At 37.1% G+C, this 18,486-nt stretch overlaps 2 protein-coding genes and 1 pseudogene across 2 annotated transcripts; 2 read left to right on the plus strand and 1 right to left on the minus strand.

Moving 5' to 3' along the window:
- The first annotated feature begins 2,493 nt into the window (after positions 1-2,493).
- LOC120162323 lies at positions 2,494-6,796 on the plus strand (annotated as a pseudogene).
- A 6,710-nt stretch (positions 6,797-13,506) lies between these two features.
- On the plus strand, positions 13,507-15,662 carry LOC120161608 (pyruvate kinase, cytosolic isozyme-like). The gene is made up of 3 exons (XM_039171831.1): positions 13,507-13,719; positions 14,268-14,726; positions 14,794-15,662. The coding sequence occupies exons 1-3, from the start codon at positions 13,507-13,509 to the stop codon at positions 15,604-15,606; spliced, it is 1,485 nt and encodes a 494-aa protein (XP_039027762.1). The 3' UTR covers positions 15,607-15,662.
- Positions 15,663-15,981: 319 nt separating this feature from the next.
- Positions 15,982-17,326, minus strand: LOC120162324 (E3 ubiquitin-protein ligase SIRP1-like). Its single transcript, XM_039172488.1, has 2 exons — positions 17,174-17,326; positions 15,982-17,091 (listed from the first exon to the last, which is right to left on the minus strand). The coding sequence occupies exon 2, from the start codon at positions 17,014-17,016 to the stop codon at positions 15,982-15,984; it is 1,035 nt and encodes a 344-aa protein (XP_039028419.1). The 5' UTR covers positions 17,017-17,091; positions 17,174-17,326.
- Positions 17,327-18,486: the final 1,160 nt, after the last annotated feature.

Here is an 18,486-nt window from a genome sequence, read left to right on the forward strand (position 1 = left end):
GTTAAATAATTAATTATAATTTTAGAAACATTATATAGAAATTCTACCTTAAAGGCCCAAACAAAGCCTGACAAAGTGTATTTGGACCCATCGCCCCGCAAACTTTTGCGGTCATCAAAGGCAGACGACAACTTAGTCCAGGTAGCTTTCCATATATACGAACCCCACGGAAACAGATTCCATGCATTCAGGTCCTCTACCAATATTATTAGCTCCCGATGAATAGGTTGTCTGGCCTCTCTGCCTAAAAAGCCGGCATACACAAGTAGTAGAAGGCATACTCGGACAACATCGACGTCATCCATCCGAGTGAAACCAGCTTTCTTATTAAACAATTTCTTCAGGTCGTCGACATGTAGGTTCGGCTTCTCCATTGACTCATCCGGAAAAACCCGGGATAACCATGATGGGCGGGCGATATGACGAGTGTACCGGCCTACATCATCGTGTCCGAATCGTAGACCAGTGATTAAGCAGAACTCCTTCCGCCCAAAACAAGTATACGCTGGTGGAAAATGAAACCATATCTCTTCCTCACCACGTTGTATACTGTCAGGTAGATTTGATGTCATGGTCTGAAGCCACAAATGGGTCAAATTAGCATCTCCACCCGGATGCTGTACTCTCAGCCATGGCCCGAAGCAGGTTTCCTCAAACAATTTTCTTTGAGCAGGTGAAAGCTTCGAAGCAATTGTAGTGGCCAGGCTGACTTTATTTCTCAAGGTCAATTGAGCCGAAAAAAATTTCTACAAAAACAATAAACATACCAAGTTAGATATACCAAAAACTACACTGTGAAGATATACCAAAAACAATAAACATAAAAAGTAGTAGTTTATTCTTGAAACTAAAATTTGCAACACTGTTTTGTCTTTTGGTTGAAATGAAAATCGCAACGAGAGAATCGCAACGCGAAATGAAAATCGCAACTAGAGAATCGCAACGCGAAATGAAAATCGCAACGAGAGAATCGCAACGCGAAATGAAAATCGCAATGCGATTTTGGTTTCGCGTTGCGATTCTCACGTTGCGATTTTCATTTCGCGTTGCGATTCTCTCGTTGCGATTTTCATTTCTCTCGTTGCGACAGTCATTCTCTCGTTGCGATTTTCATTTATCTCGTTGCGACTCTTCTGCAAATTAAAACTTGAATGGATTGCATTACTTCAACCAAAAGACAGAACAAAGACAAAGACAAATACTAACTTGAAAATCGCAACGAGAGAATAGCAACGCGAAATGAAAATCGCAACGACAGAATCGTAACGCGAAATGAAATCTAAGTGAAATGGTTAATCTATTATTGAAATGACCAGTAAACTTATCATCAGTTTCAATATGAAAAACCTACAATAATGCAAACATTTCAAAATAAAAATAATTAAAAAAACTAACCCTCGGAGGTTGATTTTCCATTTCTGAATATTGTGAGGGATTTCTGACCGTGAATGGTTGTGAGGGATTTCGCCGGAGATGGGGACGGAAATCTTCGGAGATGGGGACGGATTTCTTCGCCGTAGAGAGTGAGAGATGGAGATGGGACTGAGTTGTGATTTTAGGTTTTAGGTTATGAGTTGCGATTACGGGATTTTGTCTTAATATTAGTTTTTGTAATTTGAAAATAAAATACGCGTAGCGATTATAATGGCGCTTTAAATATCGCGTTGCGATTTACGGATACGCGTTGCGATTTTATGTATTATCGTTGCGATTTACGGATACGCGTTGCGATATACGGATACACGTTGCGATTTACGGATACGCGTTGCGATTTATGTGTTCGCGTTGCGATTTTCATATTCGCGTTGCGATTTTGGAAAATCGCAATGCGAATTTGTACTATCGCATTGCGATTTTCAAGAATCGCGTTGCGATTTTGGAAACTGATTTGCGATTCTGGGGATCGCGTTGCGATTTTTATTTCGCGTTGCGATTTTGTTGGTCATTTTGACAAATCCAAAAAAAGTTGGTTAAAATCGTATATTATAACTTTTTTTTGGTCACTGATGCGATTTTCTCTTTTTTATTTATAATTCAATACCAAGATGATATATATATATATATATATTTAAAAAGATGTAAAATTAAAATAATTTACAAGGTGTGAATAGATCTTATATTTGCGTGTATAAATTACATTTATTATCGACTGCTAATATTTAACGAAAAAATGACACAATAATTAAAAATTAGTATAATTATATATTTACTATATTTTATTTATTTATTCTATTAATCTAATTTAATAATTTTAATTCTTTAATTAGACTATACTATGTATCACTAATATATAATCAGATGGGAAAGGAGGAATCATACATGGGCTGCCTGGGAAGGTAAGCACATGCCCATCCATTGAATAAAGATCATTAAATGGTATACAGTTGACAACATATAATATATAACTTGTATTTAAATTTATTGAGCGTATTTGTTGATAAAAATAATATTATTTTTCTAGAGAATTTAAGTTCGAGCAATTACCTCAATAAGATGTTTGTATGTTATTAATAACTAATTTTTTAAAATAACTTAAATTCATATATTTACTTTAAAAATATACATTCTATTTTTTATAAAACTTATTAAATATATTTTATTTCCACGAAAGGTGGAAATCGAGAAGGCTAAATTAGCCATAGCCAAAGATATCTGAACTAACAAAGCTTAAAAATGAGGAGAAGATATTGAATGGTCGTGTTAAACAGCTTAAAGGTAACACTTTATTCTGAAGATTCCTTGGATGTTTATCCTATTGTCATTGTGATTGTATCCATGTTTACTTTCATCCAACTTGATAGTTATTTGTTACGACTTCAAAGCACTTGTCATGATGCTGTTATCTAATGTAGAGAATTACTTCTTCCTATGGGCATGTTTGAGATTTTGGGTTTCAATCTAGTCATCAATGATGGGTCAGCAAACAGGTGGATAAGAAAAAAGGCTGTCCATTTTGTTTCTTGAACCAAATAAAGGATTTGTTAGAAAAAGAAAAAGAGAAAGCAGTTGCCTACCTTTTATTCCCTTCGCCCTTCCATTTTATGATCAATTCCTTTATTACTTGAGTAGGTGTTCAAAACACATAAATCCTTTCTCTATCTTCTTTATCTTTACAAATATGAATGCACTGAAAAAATGGTTTTTGAAGATTTTTTTATTCTTATTTATGATTTATTATTCATTTTCAAGATTGAATAATTTATTGTGCATGCTAAAGTTTCTTCTATGCCTTGTTATTTGATTTTGTGATTACTCCCTATATAGAAAGCAAGTATCCCTTTGGCATAAAACCATTTAGAATTTTTGTTGAACATAAATCTAAGCAATGTATCAACCAACATTTCACAAAACAATTGTCAGCATAAAACTTCTTCTTATCTTTTAAATAGTACCCATATTGCATATAGATAGGTTTCAAATGATTAAATTTTCATCTATATGTTGTTCAAAAAATTGACCTACGGGTTCATTTTCTTGATCTTAATATCTTATACATGCTAATATTTAGCTTATTGCTACATGACTTGTTTTCTTTATTTGCGCAGAACATAAAGAACAGGTAGAGAAAGCAAGGTTGCAGAATGAGAAGGAAGGAAGAGAAAAAAAGAGAAGCAGAGGAAGCTTTAAAGGAAAAAGGGAAAGCTGACGAGGAAGAGAAGGTGGAAAGTAAAAAGGTTGAGGAAGAAGCTAGCACTGAAAACAAACCCACAGAAAGTAAACATGATGATATAATTGGTAATGTGGAGGATTCTTCTTCAAATGAGGTTAGATTGGTTGTTTTAATTATCTTTACATTGTACATCTTGTTTCTTCTGGTTGTGATTTTTATTGTCTTTGTCATTATCATCTCTTTGGCAGGCCGTCAAAGTGGAACACAGTGATGCTGGTATGGATGCAGAAGTTGAAAATAGTGATTCTCCCAAAAGTGAAGGAGCCCCAGTTAGTATGGTAGAGGAGGTAGGCTGAGACATTAGAATGGCCTATTCTTCCTCAAAGAATCTCCAAATGCTCGTCTACCATAGTTCTGTGTTGATAATGACACATTTGTACCTTCTTATGTAGCATGTCTTGGAAAATAAGCACGAGTCTGCTTCACTGAAATACACAGATGTTTCTTCTGTTGCAACTGAAGTTGCTCATGATGCTGGAAACAAAATATCACCTAATGGAGACAAGACAATAAGTTCCTTTACTCACCATATTTTCTTGTTCCGAAGAAGCTTTCATGGTGCTATGCTATAATCTGATAAAGAATTTGTTGTCAATTGGAGGAGGGGGATAAGCTCTGTTAAGTTGCTCTTTGGAAATAAGAAGTTGAAGCATGTTGCTGGACAATTTTGGTAAAATAGCTAATCTAACCCAAGGATCATGGTTACACAGATTAAAAAAGATAAAAAAAATGTATTAGGAGCAAGAGATTAAGGGCTTAGGAATGGCTTAGAAAGAAGAAAGAAAGATCAAATCATGAAGTAAAGTTTTAACAAAGGAAAGATTCTCTGTGCCACCTCGTTTGTCTGTTCTGATGTGGCAATAATCTTTTGTGTTGTTAACTTGCCAATGAATTTGGACCCCACATTTAAATTTATCCAATAACTATTTGCCGTGTCAGGGAATTCAATTATTTGAGACAAACTAGTGGGGCAAGTAGCTGGTTCTTCAAAGAAAGGTGTATGGAAAGAGGTGAAGCTGGTGTTTTTGGTTTTAATTATCAAGCTTTACCCTGCATTGATGTAAAATTTCGTAAAATAGAGAAGCAGGTTAATTTCAGATCCATTGGTATTGGTGGCTAACATGTTTGGTTGTGTTCTAGGTTCTGTATTCCTTTATAACAACAACTTTAGTAATTTTCTGTTGTGGGGTGTAACCGTATAAGAAAGGGTATGAAAATGAAAGGAAAAAAGGAACCTTTGGTAGTATATTCTACTCCAGTTGGCACTCATGACTTGACAAGTTTCTTGTATCTAATCTTTGTTTGTATGCATAATTGCAGGAGAATGAAGCATCATCTGAAATTTCTGAGGGATTGTCGAGGGAAGAGTTAGGTCGAATTGTTGCTTCTCGTTGGACTGGGGAAAGTACAGAGAATCAAGGTGGTAAAAAGGATTACGCTGATGACAGCCATGAAGATATGCCGAAGGCCACACATGATGATCATTATGATCACTATGCTTCTGATACCGATGGAGGAACTGGAAAATATGATGATATAGACGATGAACTGGATGAAGGTTATGAAGAGGATAATCATGATGACACGACTCCGTACACCTACGATGAACCTGACTTGTCAGGTGTGTAGTTCTTTTCTAGTCGGTATTTCATTTTAAGCTGGGGTAACTCAATCCTGTGGCTTACTATTATTTATGTTGCTAGATACAACTTCCTCGTATAATTCATCTTGGTTGGAGAAGATACAACAAACATTTAGGAAAATTCTAAAGGCTTTTAATTTATTTCAAACTCCAGTAAACATATCAGGTATATACTGAACTCCCACGGTTATTTACTGAAAATTTAAGGGGGTGTTTGAGATGAGAAAGCTGTCCTGTCTTGCTCAGAGGCTGCTGGTGTACGCAAGGAATATGATGAATTCAGTGCCAAGTTATCTAAAATACAATCAAGGATATCAAGTTTGACACAAAAGCTAAAACATGATTTTGGTATGTATTATATTGTTTCAATGTCTAAGCAGTGAACATTTAATGTGTTGCTTTGGCTTCTATAAACCAAGCTTGATTTTAAAATTAAAGGACCTGAGAAGGAGTTCTATACATTCTATGGTCATTGTTTTGAGATCAACCAGAATAAGTTACGAACTTCTTGTTGTAGTAGTTTGTTTGGTTATCACTAACCCTGTAACATAGATTGCCCAATAGTTCCATTTGTTCTATCTTTAACGACCTACACTTTTGGCTTCAGGTATGTTTACAAAGTGTGTCCATATAAAAAAGCTTCTCAGGAGGAGGGCCACACAACAACTCGTTTGGGGTTAGGTTTATTGCGGCTATTATGTTCTCATTTTGATTAGATCGTTGTCCTTTTGGTACAGTGGAAACCGGTGGTGTCATTTGGATGATAAAGGAAATAGGATATGCTACCTGAAATCTTTCTCAATTTTGAGATCAACAATGTTTTATTCTTGCCAATGGGAAATTGTTAGAGTTGGATATCTTAGCTTTCCAATCTATCATTATTTGGAGAAATTTTGGTCTATTCATTCGTATGCTGCCTTGAATTCCCAGGTTAAATTAAGCTGATATGTAGTTGTCCAGGCAGTTAATAATGTTATATCTTCTTCATGCATGTTTGTTGTATATGCTTTGGAGTACCCATGTCCGACATGTGATAAACATTGGAATGGGGGTCCCTCCCTTTTGAGATATATGGAAAATGAAAACAAATGAACTTACTTGTATCAGACTCGTATGAAACATTCAGCTCTGAACCTGAGTAACATAGGCATTGGGCACGTTTTTTTTGTTACATGCATTTATGAAGGCATGTAGGTTTTTAAGCCTTTTAACACGTGAATTTCCTTCAAACTGAATATTTGTAATTCTCATATTCATGGGTTGTCTACTAGGAGTTGGGACAAATTTGAGGGCTCATACAGGAGGATGGTATTTTCTGATGGAGATGGGTGCTGGAATGGCCCCAACAGAAGTATGAAGGTACTGTTGCGTTATGCGGTTTCTATGTTCTGATTTGTTGTTACTAGAGGAACTCATCTCCCCAAGTATTTCCTTGAATAAATGGGCTGTTCAATTTTGAAATGGTTTTGTTTTTAGAATTTTATTGTAGGTAAAACAAAAAGAATGAATAATCTTGTTATTTTATCAAATTGTTTTAGTTCTTCTATACTCTTCATCAAAGTTGATGAACCCAGCCGTTGCGAGAGAGATCTGTGTGTGTGTGATGTCTGTGCATGCTGTGAAAAAATCAAACAAGTTGTGCAATTGATTTAGGTGCACATGCAATTGTTTAATTGCTTTCGGCAGCATTAATTTTATCAAAATTAGGTGCATCAATGGTTGAAAATTAAATGGGCAAAATACAAACTTTAATCATTAAAATTTATGGTATTTAAAAGATTAAGTCCTTAAGATTTAGCTATAAATACCTTATCCCATTTAGCTTCAAAACCATCCCAAAGCATTCTAGTTTTCTTCCAATACTAGAGAGATTTTAGAGAGTTTCTTGAGAGTTGTCTCCTTTTTTATCTAGAGAGAATTATCATTGTTTTCTCCTTGGTAGATCGAGAGAGGTTGTAATTCCTATTTTCTCATAGTGAAATTCTTCTACCGTTGCCCATGGTTTTTACCCTAAATTTTTAGGGGTTTTCCACGTAAATTTTATGTCTCTTTTATCTTCATTTTTTATTTTCTCAAATTATCAGTTGCGATTTTGCTCTATCCGATAGCCGTCTTCCGCAACAATTGGTATCCGAGCTAGATTAGAGTATGTAATATCTGTTTATTGTCTTTGTGGTTGCCACCAAAAGGTGGATCCTCCAACATAAGAAAGTAAGAAGTTATTACCCATTCTTTGAAGGTTCCAGAGAACTATTCACGATAGTGAAATAGTGGGAGCTATCAATAATAGAAGCTATGGCAACGAAATTTGATATTGAAAAATTCAATGGGAAAAATTTCTCATTGTGGAAATTGAAGATGAAGGCCATCCTGAGGAAAGACGGTTGTCTAGCAACTATCAGTGAAAGGCCAGTGGATTTCACAGATGACAACAAATGGATCGAAATGGACGGAAATGCTATGGCAAACTTTCATCTAGCATTAGCAGATGAAGTATTGTCAAGTATCGAGGAGAAGAATATAGCTAAGGAGATATGGGATCATCTCACCAAACTGTACGAGGCCACATCGTTGCACAATAAAATTTTCCTTAAGAGAAAATTGTACACTCTCCGTATGCCAGAATCTACTTCAGTGATGGAGCACTTAAATACACTGAATACTTTATTTTCTCATCTTACATCCTTAAGCTGTAAAATAGGAGAACAAGAACGTGCTGAACTTCTACTTCAAAGTCTACCGGATTCGTATGATCAACTCATCATCAACTTGACAAACAGTAATGTCACTAGTCTAGTCTTTGATGATGTTGCAGCTGCTGTTCTACAAGAAGAAAATCGGTGCAAGAACAAGGAAGACATACAAGTAAATCTGCAACAAGCAGAAGCGTTGACAACGATGACAACGATGAGAGGGAGATCAACAGAACGTGGCCAAAGCAGCAGTCACAAACATGGTAGATCGAAGTCGAGGAGCAAGAAGAATTTAAAGTGTTACAACTGTGGAAAGAAGGGTCATTTGAAGAATGATTGTTGGAGTCTAAATAAAAACTCCAATCCACAAGGCAATACCGCAAACACTTCAGATGATGGAGATGCTCTATGCTGTGAAGCGTCAACCACCGTGGAAGGAAGAAAACGATTTGCAGATATATGGCTCATTCATTCGGGAGCAACATATCACATGACCTCAAGAAGATAATGGTTTCATCATTATAAACCTGTCTCAGGAGGATCTGTTTATAGTTGTAATGATCATGCCTTAGAGATCGTTGGCGTGGGAACCATCAAATTGAAGATGTATGACGGAACAATTAAAGTTGTTCGAGATATGCGACACGTGAAAGGCCTGAAGAAAAATTTATTATCCTACGGATTGTTGGATAATAATGCAAGCAAGATTGAAACACGGAAATGAATCATGAAGGTGTTCCGTGGAGCGCTTGTTGTGCTGAAAGGCGAAAAAATAGCTGCAAACTTGTACATGCTGAAGGGAGAGACTTTGGTAGAAGCAGAAGCCTCTGTTGCCTCATGTAGTTCAGATTCGGCAATGCTATGGCATCAGAAACTTGGACACATGTCAGAACAAGGAATGAAAGTCCTTGTGGAGCAAAAGCTACTTCCAGGCTTAACAAATGTATCACTTCCTTTGTGTGAGCATTGCATAACAAGTAAGCAACACCGGTTGAAATTTAACACATTAAATTCTAGAGGCAAAAGTGTTCTAGAATTGGTTCACTCTGACGTATGGCAAGCACCAGTAACGTCCCTAGGTGGAGCAAAATACTTTGTCTCATTTATTGATGACTACTCTAGGAGATGTTGGGTGCACCCTATTAAGAAGAAGTCAGACGTGTTTTCAACTTTCAAAAACTTCAAAGCGCGGGTGGAACTTGATTCTGGAAATAAGATCAAGTGTTTCAGAACAGATAATGGAGGAGAATACACAAGCGAAGAATTTGATGACTTTTGCAGGAAATAAGGCATCAAAAGACAGTTCACAGTGGCGAATACTCCTCAACAAAATGGAGTGGCAGAGCGGATGAATAGAACCTTGTTAAAAAGAACAAGAGCAATGTTGAGGGATGTAGGCCTAGAAAAATCATTCTGGGCAGAAGCAGTCAATACCGCCTGTTATTTGGTGAATCGAGCTCCATCAACTGCAATAGAGCTGAAGACACCAATGGAGATGTGGACTGGTAAACCAGTTGATTATTCAAACCTCCATGTATTTGGAAGTATTGTGTACGTGATGTACAACGCCCAAGAAATTTCAAAGCTGGATCCAAAATCCAGGAAATGCAAATTCTTGGGGTATGCTGATGGAGTAAAGGGGTATCGCTTGTGGGATCCCACTGCCCGCAAAGTGATCATTAGCAGGGATGTTATCTTTGTAGAAGATAAGCTACAAAGAAAAGAAGACGATGGTAACGCTGAAAAGTCAGAGACTACTCAGATACATGTGGAAAAAGAGTTTGAAGAAGAAGATTCTTCTGAAGCAGAACCAACACATGATGAACAAGAACCAGAGAGTTCTAAAGCTCCAACAACTCGTCAATCAGATCGTGTGAGAAGACGTCCCAATTGGCACTCAGATTATGTTATAGAAGGTAATATTGTATATTGTCTTTTAACAGAGGACGGTGAGCCATCAACATACCAGGAGGCAATAAACAACTCAGATGCTTCACTGTGGATGATGGCGATGCAAGAAGAAATCGAAGCCCTTCATAAAAATAATACATGGGACCTTGTGCCACTACCACAAGGAAGGAAGCCAATCGGTAACAAACGAGTCTTCAAAATCAAGCGAAATGGTGACGATCAAGTGGAGAGGTATCGTGCAAGACTGGTGGTCAAAGGATATGCTCAGAAAGAATGTATTGATTTCAATGAAATTTTTTCTCCTGTGGTTCGACTAACAATAGTTCGAGTAGTCTTGGCAATGTGTGCTACATTGAATTTACATTTGGAACAGCTAGATGTTAAAACAACTTTTCTTCATGGAAATCTTGAAGAAGAGATTTATATGCTCCAGCCTGAAGGTTTTGAAGAAGACGAAAAGAAGAACTTGGTTTGCAGGTTGAACAAATCTCTGTACGGTCTAAAGCAGGCGCCGAGGTGTTGGTATAAGAGATTTGATTCCTTCATTATGTGCCTTGGATACAACAGACTTAATGCAGACCCTTGTGCTTATTTCAAGAGGTCTGGTGATAACGATTTTGTTATATTGTTGTTGTATATGGATGACATGTTGGTTGCAGGACCCAACAAAGATCATATTGAAGAATTGAAGGCACAACTGGCTAGGGAATTTGAAATGAAGGACTTGGGATCAGCAAACAAGATTCTAGGGATGCAAATTCACCGAGATAGAAGTAATAGGATGATTTGGCTTTCACAAAAGAATTACTTGAAGAAAATCTTGTCACGATTTAGCATGCAAGATTGTAAGCCAATTTCTACCCCTCTTCATATTAACTTCAAATTATCCTCCAGTATGAGTCCTAGCAGTGAAGAAGAGAGGATGAAGATGTCTCGAGTACCGTATGCATCAACAGTGGGAAATTTAATGTTCGCTATGGTATGCACAAGACCAGACATTGCACAAGCAGTGGGAGTGGTTAGTCGATACATGGCAAATCCAGGCAAAGAGCATTGGAATACAGTGAAGAGGATCCTGAGATATATCAAAGGGACCTCAAATGTTGCATTATGTTATGGAGGATCAAACTTACTAATCAATGGGTATGTAGATTCTGACTATGCAGGGGATTTGGATAAAAGCAAATCTACTACAGGATATGTGTTCAAAGTTGCTGGTGGAGCTGTAAGCTGGGTTTCAAAATTGCAGTCAGTTGTGGCTACGTCCACAACAACAGAGGCAGAATATGTAGCAGCTACACAAGCCAGTAAAGAAGCAATTTGGTTGAAGATTCTATTGGAGGAGTTTGGGCAAAATCAAGAGTATGCCTCTCTGTTTTGTGACAGTCAAAGCGCCTTGCATCTAGCAAGGAATCCAGCATTTCATTCAAGGACAAAGCACATACGAGTTCAGTACCATTTCATTTGTGAAAAGGTGGAAGAAGGGACAGTAGATATGCAAAAGATCCATACCAAAGACAACATAGCAGATTTCATGACGAAGGCGATCAACGCTGATAAATTTACCTGGTGTCGATCCTCTTGTGGCCTGTCAGAGACTTAAGCAACATGATGGTACAAGGTAGAAAGAATAGTGTGAAGATATGATTGTTCCAATCAAATCTTCAAGTGGGAGATTGTGAAAAAATCAAACAAGTTGTGCAATTGATTTAGGTGCACATGCAATTGTTCAATTGCTTTCGGTGGCAGCACTAATTTTGTCAAAATTAGGTGCACCAATAGTTGAAAATTAAATGGGCAAAATACAAACTTTAATCATTAAAATTTATGGTATTTACAAGATTAAGTCCTTAAGATTTAGCTATAAATACCTTATCCCATTTAGCTTCAAAACCATCCCAAAGCATTCTAGCTTTCTTTCAATACTAGAGAGATTTTAGAGAGTTTCTTGAGAGTTGTTTTCTCCTTTTTATCTAGAGAGAATTATCATTGTTTTCTCCTTGGTAGATCGAGAGAGGTTGTAATTCCTATTTTCTCATAGTGAAATTCTTCTACCGTTGCCCATGGTTTTTACCCTAAATTTTTAGGGGTTTTCCACGTAAATTTTGTGTCTCTTTTATCTTCATTTTTATTTTCTCAAATTATCAGTTACGATTTTGCTCTATCCGATAGCCGTCTTCCGCAACACATGCATACACGCACGTGTCTTCGTCCTAACACTTTGTTTGTCTTGGCAGATACGTAGCTTCATTGTCGCTAAAGGTATTTGGCCGTTAATATTGAATTTAGTGATCTCAGTGATGCTTTGTAATTCCTGAAAAGGTTGGTAAAAGTCTTATTTGTATTAGGAGTTGCACCATAAACTAGATATGTTGAACCAAGAACAACCTAGGGGGCATGATGAACTTTGAGGAGCCTCGATACTAATTTTGACAGACAACGGTCCAGTCCAGATAGAAGATGTTGAGGAAATGTGAAATGTAGCCTTTTTTGATCTGGTAGAGAGTGAAGCATCATCTGAGATGGCATCATTGTATTTGCACTTTTCTATTTTTTTCATAGCAGAGTATGTTTCATTCAGATTACAGATACATTGATGGATGAATTGAGGTTCAGTTGTACTGATTTTGATAATATTAATAATAGGTACTTGTTTCACTTGATCAGACCAGTCAACAAAATTGTCTTTCAGATGCAAAAACCGTTGGATTATTTTCATTTTTAATAGTTTTTCTTCACCCCTACTTTAGTAGTAGAGGTGAACAAACAATTAAATAGATTGGTTTAATTGATTTTTTTTATATTTAATCGATTTAACTGATCAAATGCAATAATAATCGAGCCAACTAAAATGGACTTATCCCTACTTGGTACGGGTGATTATATGATCAAATTTATTGCCATGTTAAAAGCTTGATTGTACAACGGTTAGAATTTTATTGTACTCTCGAAACAATACTATATTATAAAATGCTCGATATTTTGTCTCTCTATTCTGTAATATATCTCAAGGAGTGTTTGAGAGAGAGAGAGGACATGATCCAAAATCGTTGTTTATCGTCGCTTACCTTCTGGATAACACCACCACCAAGTCCTCCAAGTTCTTTGTGCTCTGCAATCAAGTTCCCATTATCGTCAACTCCTGATAGGATCACTTGAGGTGCTTTGATACCCATAGATAAATCATAGTAAGTGTTCTCTATCTTATATGATCTTCAAGTTAGTCCTCTCTTCGAAGCATTCATGATATGGAAAAATTTCAATTATTTCATACAATAATATTTAAAAATATTGTGTAATCGTAAAATCTATAGACAAGTACAATTGTGTAACCGATAATAATATTTAATTTTCTTATTTTATAAATAATAAATACATGAAGCTGAGGAAAATCAAATCCATGTGATTTGTTCTACACTTGTGCTTGTAGTTATACACCTGGGAAAATGGGAGGGAAAAACGGGGTCTGATTCAGTTTTGCTTTTCCTCTTACAAATGCCTACACTTATATATAAATAATTGAAATAAGCAAAGATGAATCAAATAAAGGAGTAAAAAAAATGAAGAATGATGAAGCTGTAGGACTTGTTATGGAGAACAAGCCGAAGACAAAGATCGTATGTACCCTGGGCCCTTCATGCAGGTCCGTCCCTATGCTCGAGAAGCTGTTGAAAGCTGGTTTGAACGTCGCTCGTTTCAATTTCTCTCATGGATCTCACGCCTACCATCAAGAAACTCTTGATAATCTCAGGGCCGCCATGATCAATACCGGTATCCTCTGCGCCGTCATGCTCGATACCAAGGTGCGTACGTATTTCCGATATCATATTTTTCTTTTCTTTTCTTTTACTTACTGGCTTTAATCTATCTTTCTTCCCTTTCAACATCAACATTAATCCGATCTAAATCACTCTATCACGTATTAATAATTTGAACAATCCAAACTTTTCGATGAAATGTTTTTGGTTTCAGATTACTAGATAATGACACATTATTTGAAATAAGCTTGAAATTAAATTATTTTTTAAAATTTTTAAATGATATTTGATCATTTATTTTACTGGTTATATATGAATTTATATATAACATCAAATAATTATTAATAATAGAAATAGAAATAAACTCAAATTTATTTTCATACAACTATTAGAATTAATTAAATTTAATTTCTAAAAGTGTTGATTAGAGGGAAAATGAGCAGTAAGCAAGAAATTAGCTTAACATATAAATTACAACCAAGGATAACTTGGTCAAATTTTCGTTATGATCACTCTACTATGTTTGCAATTAAAGTTATAAAGCTGAGCTGACGAATCCAACTGTTGATTCATACGTAAAAATTTGCACCCAGGGTCCTGAGATTCGAACAGGTTTTCTCAAGGATGGTAAAGTTCAGCTGACACAGGGTCAAGAAATCACCATCACCACCGACTATGAAATAAAGGGTGATGCGAAACTGATAAGCATGAGTTACAAGAAGTTGGCTTTTGACGTAAAACCAGGGATGGTCATACTCTGTTCCGATGGGACAATCTCGTTCACCGTCTTGTCTTGCGACACAGATAAGGGTTTGGTTCACTGTCGGTGTGAGAACTCTGCTGTTCTTGGTGAGAGGAAGAATGTTAACCTCCCGGGGGTTGTCGTCGACCTCCCGACCTTGACGGAGAAAGACAAAGAAGATATCTTGGGATGGGGAGTTCCTAACAAAATCGATATGATTGCTCTTTCTTTCGTTCGAAAAGGCTCGGATTTGATCGAGGTTCGTAAACTGCTTGGAGAGCATACTAAGAACATTCTCCTCATGTCCAAGGTATGTATGTTACAAGAATTTCATACGTAACATGTTAAGAATTATGTCTGATGCATATATGTGGTAGGTTGAAAATCAAGAAGGGGTGGCGAATTTTGATGACATCCTTGCAAATACAGATGCGTTTATGGTGGCACGAGGTGACCTAGGAATGGAGATTCCGATTGAGAAGATATTTCTAGCACAGAAAGTGATGGTTTACAAGTGCAACATCCAAGGCAAACCTGTTGTCACAGCCACGCAAATGTTGGAGTCCATGATAAAATCTCCCCGGCCAACCAGGGCCGAAGCCACCGATGTTGCCAATGCAGTTCTCGATGGCACTGATTGCGTGATGTTAAGTGGTGAAACCGCTGCTGGAGCTTACCCTGAACTCGCGGTTCGGACAATGGTTAAAATATGCATAGAAGCTGAAAGCACGATCGATTATGAAGATGTGTTCAGAAGGATCATGAAACACTCACCCGTGCCTATGAGTCCCTTGGAAAGCTTGGCTGCCACGGCTGTTAGAGCAGCAAATTCAGCAAGTGCAGCTCTTATATTGGTGTTAACAAGGGGAGGAAGTACCGCGAAGCTGGTGGCTAAGTACAGGTCCGGGAAGCCGATTTTATCAGTGGTAGTCCCGGAGATAAAGACGGACTCTTTCGACTGGTCGTGCAGTGATGAAACGCCTGCAAGGCACAGCCTGATATTCCGCGGTTTGGTCCCGGTGTTATACGCTGGGTCTGCAAGAGCATCGCATGAAGAGACAACAGAGGAAGCTCTGGGGTTTGCCATAAAGCATGCCAAGTCAATGAAACTGTGCCAGAAAGGGGATTCAGTTGTTGCTCTTCATCGCATTGGAACTGCATCTGTAATAAAAATCTTGACTGCCAACTGAACATTTTTGAACTTTTCTTGGGAATTTTTCCTGATGAATAACGTGTTCTTCTCTTTTAATATCATTTTATAATTAATATTATTACATTGTAATTTTCTAATGTTCTCAAAGTCTCATCCATGGCCCATGATGCTGATGAATTTAGTCCATATAAAATGTTAATTTTTCCAATGGAAAGCATAAACCAATTACATATATGATAAATCAAATGAATACAGAAATTGACAACAAAAGCACAAAAGAGTTCCCCCCCCCCCCCAAGATTTCTCAAATTCAATTCAAAATAACCATCTACATGGTAGGCGAGGCAGGTTATTCAGGCAGCATAGTGAACTGGAGGAAGCTATGCTAATACAACCAAATTGTTAACGCACGTTAAGTCTCGTCTCTTTGAAGAGCGCTTCCGGATGAATTCTCGTCTCTTTGAGGAGCGCTTCCGGATGAGAACAAGCCGTTGAATGGCCATGGGATGGTGAACCTTCTTCCATTCCCGCTCCCTTCACCGATGCCATGAACATCGTTTCCAATTTCTCTTCGGTCGGTATTAGCCCTCGGCCTCTCGGAATCAAGTTTCGACTCATCGGCAGGCAATTGATATCTACAGACAGGACAAGAACTATGAAGCTCCAACCATGACAATATACACTCGCCATGAAACTTATGTTTACACGGCATTTCTTTTGCTTCCATGCCGGCCTCGAGATCATCCAAACACACGGCACATTGCGACATCTCCTCGACTTTCACAGTGGGCAATGCTTCGACAGCCTCTTTCTGCGCCGGCGGAGTGCCGTATCGGTTCGAGTCATTCTCCGCCAAATGTTGCAACAACAAGTCTAGACCGGGACTCATGAAATGATTGCCTAAAGACCTTGTATGGTTGGAGTTTGAGTTTAGGTCAGTCTGGTTGGAATCATAAGAACCATGAACGATGATAGTCCGATTGAAAGGATTGATCAAAATCACGCGCTCCCTTTCGTTCTCAGAATTCTCCACTTCAGATGCCATTCCATCTCTAATACCTTGAAGCAACTGCAGAATTGTTGCAGAGCTTCTCCTCCTCCTAATGATGGATTCAAATTCTCGGTCCAAATCAGTTCTTCCTTCATTGCGAGCTTCTCCATTACCATTACCATTGTTATTATTCTCTTCTTCAAAGTCGATACGATCGAATCTTCTACGACGTCGGGGATTACCAATCATGCCTAACAAGATAGGTGCCCACAAGGAGAGTGCTCGGTCGGATCCCATATCGGAATCCATGTCTTCACCGCCCCTTGTTGTACCACCGCTCATTTGTTCGATAAACCCACCTTGACAAAATGGGCATTTAATCTCGATTGCCACGATGGGAGTAACCACTTGAGAGCATTGGTAACACCAGTAAGTTTCTGCCATAGCTTCCTCCATCTTCTTTTAAGGCCTTTTTATCCTCCTTCCTCTGTTGAATTTTTCTTTTTCTTCTTTCCTGTTCCTTTAGGGATCCTGTCATAAGCAAGTAACATTAAGAACACATGTCCCAATCATTAGATTTCATACATATAAACATATCCCAGATTTCTTTTACCTTAGTTTTTTACTTGATCGTTGGTGGCAGTGAAATTGAACAAGAAAGGAACAAAAAGAGGGGAAGAAGAATATTCTTGGGTTAATTTTTTTTTTCTGGGTTGAAGAAAAGAGGAAGAAATGGATAAATATTTACTTATTTTTCCTTCCTCATTATAGGGCAGCTACATCTCCTCTTTCTCCGTCCCTTTAATTTTTATTTTTCTATTTTTTTGTCAATTTTCTAATTTACATTATTAACTATAACCTAAACGGATTAGATTTGGATTTGATAATATTATTAAGGGTGAATTTAAGTCTTAAAATATTCATTTTAGCTTTTAATTCGGATGGCTACTGATTTTGAAACATTTAAAACCTTTTGGGATTTTCATTCAAATCTTATTTTGGTATAAAATTTCTCTGATTAGGTTTTACAATTATTTTTTGGGTATCTCAAGGTGTCCCCAGGCTTCGCCTGAGACCAATCCTCCGAAGTACTATCGGGCACGAAGATGGGACCTCTCCCAAGAAGGTTTTCTGCATCTACATGGGTTCGAACTTGAGACCACTTGCTTAAACAACCAGAGCCTCTTCCACTCAGGCCAACCTTCGTTGGTAAGTTTTACAATTATTAATTTAGCTTAAATATACAAAATGTGACAAATGTATGCCAATCTTTCTAGTTTAGTGCTTAACGTTTATTTCGTTTCAGTTTGATTCCAAACGTTTCATTGTCATTTAAAATTAGTCAAACTATCAATGACTTTAATTTTCCTCCGTTAAAGAATTCAATATGGATCAAACTCGTCACAATCTGATAATTTTAAATTTTTTATATAAAATTAAAAAAATAAAATTATATATTTTTTAAAAAGAAAGCACATAAATTTTGAAATAACTCAAAACTTTGAAAACCTTCATTTCAACCCCTAGACTCAGGTAAAATTGGCCAAATAAGGTATATGATTTTCTTATTTAGCCTAATAGAGCAAGTAAAATTTTATTTTGGGATCTATGATATTTTTCTACAGTGACATAGAACTTGTCACGCCGAGTTAATGAGTTCTAATAAAAAATATTTTTTTATTCTAACTTTTTACCTCGATGTGGTAGATTTTAATAAAAATTTATATTTTATTGAAACTCGTCACCTCGGCGTGACGAGTTCAAATAATTGTTTTTTGAACTAGTCAACTCAGCGTGATGAGTTCCAATAATACTGTAGAAAATACCATAGATCCCAAAAATATAAACCGAGATGCCCTAATGGGCTAAATAAAAAATTCGTTATCCTTTTAGGCCAAAAGTGCCTTAAATCCACTCCAACCGTCG

Source organism: Hibiscus syriacus, unplaced genomic scaffold, assembly GCF_006381635.1.
Source record: "Hibiscus syriacus cultivar Baekdansim isolate YM2019G1 unplaced genomic scaffold, ASM638163v2 tig00111402_pilon, whole genome shotgun sequence".
NCBI classification, from domain to species: Eukaryota; Viridiplantae; Streptophyta; class Magnoliopsida; order Malvales; family Malvaceae; genus Hibiscus; species Hibiscus syriacus.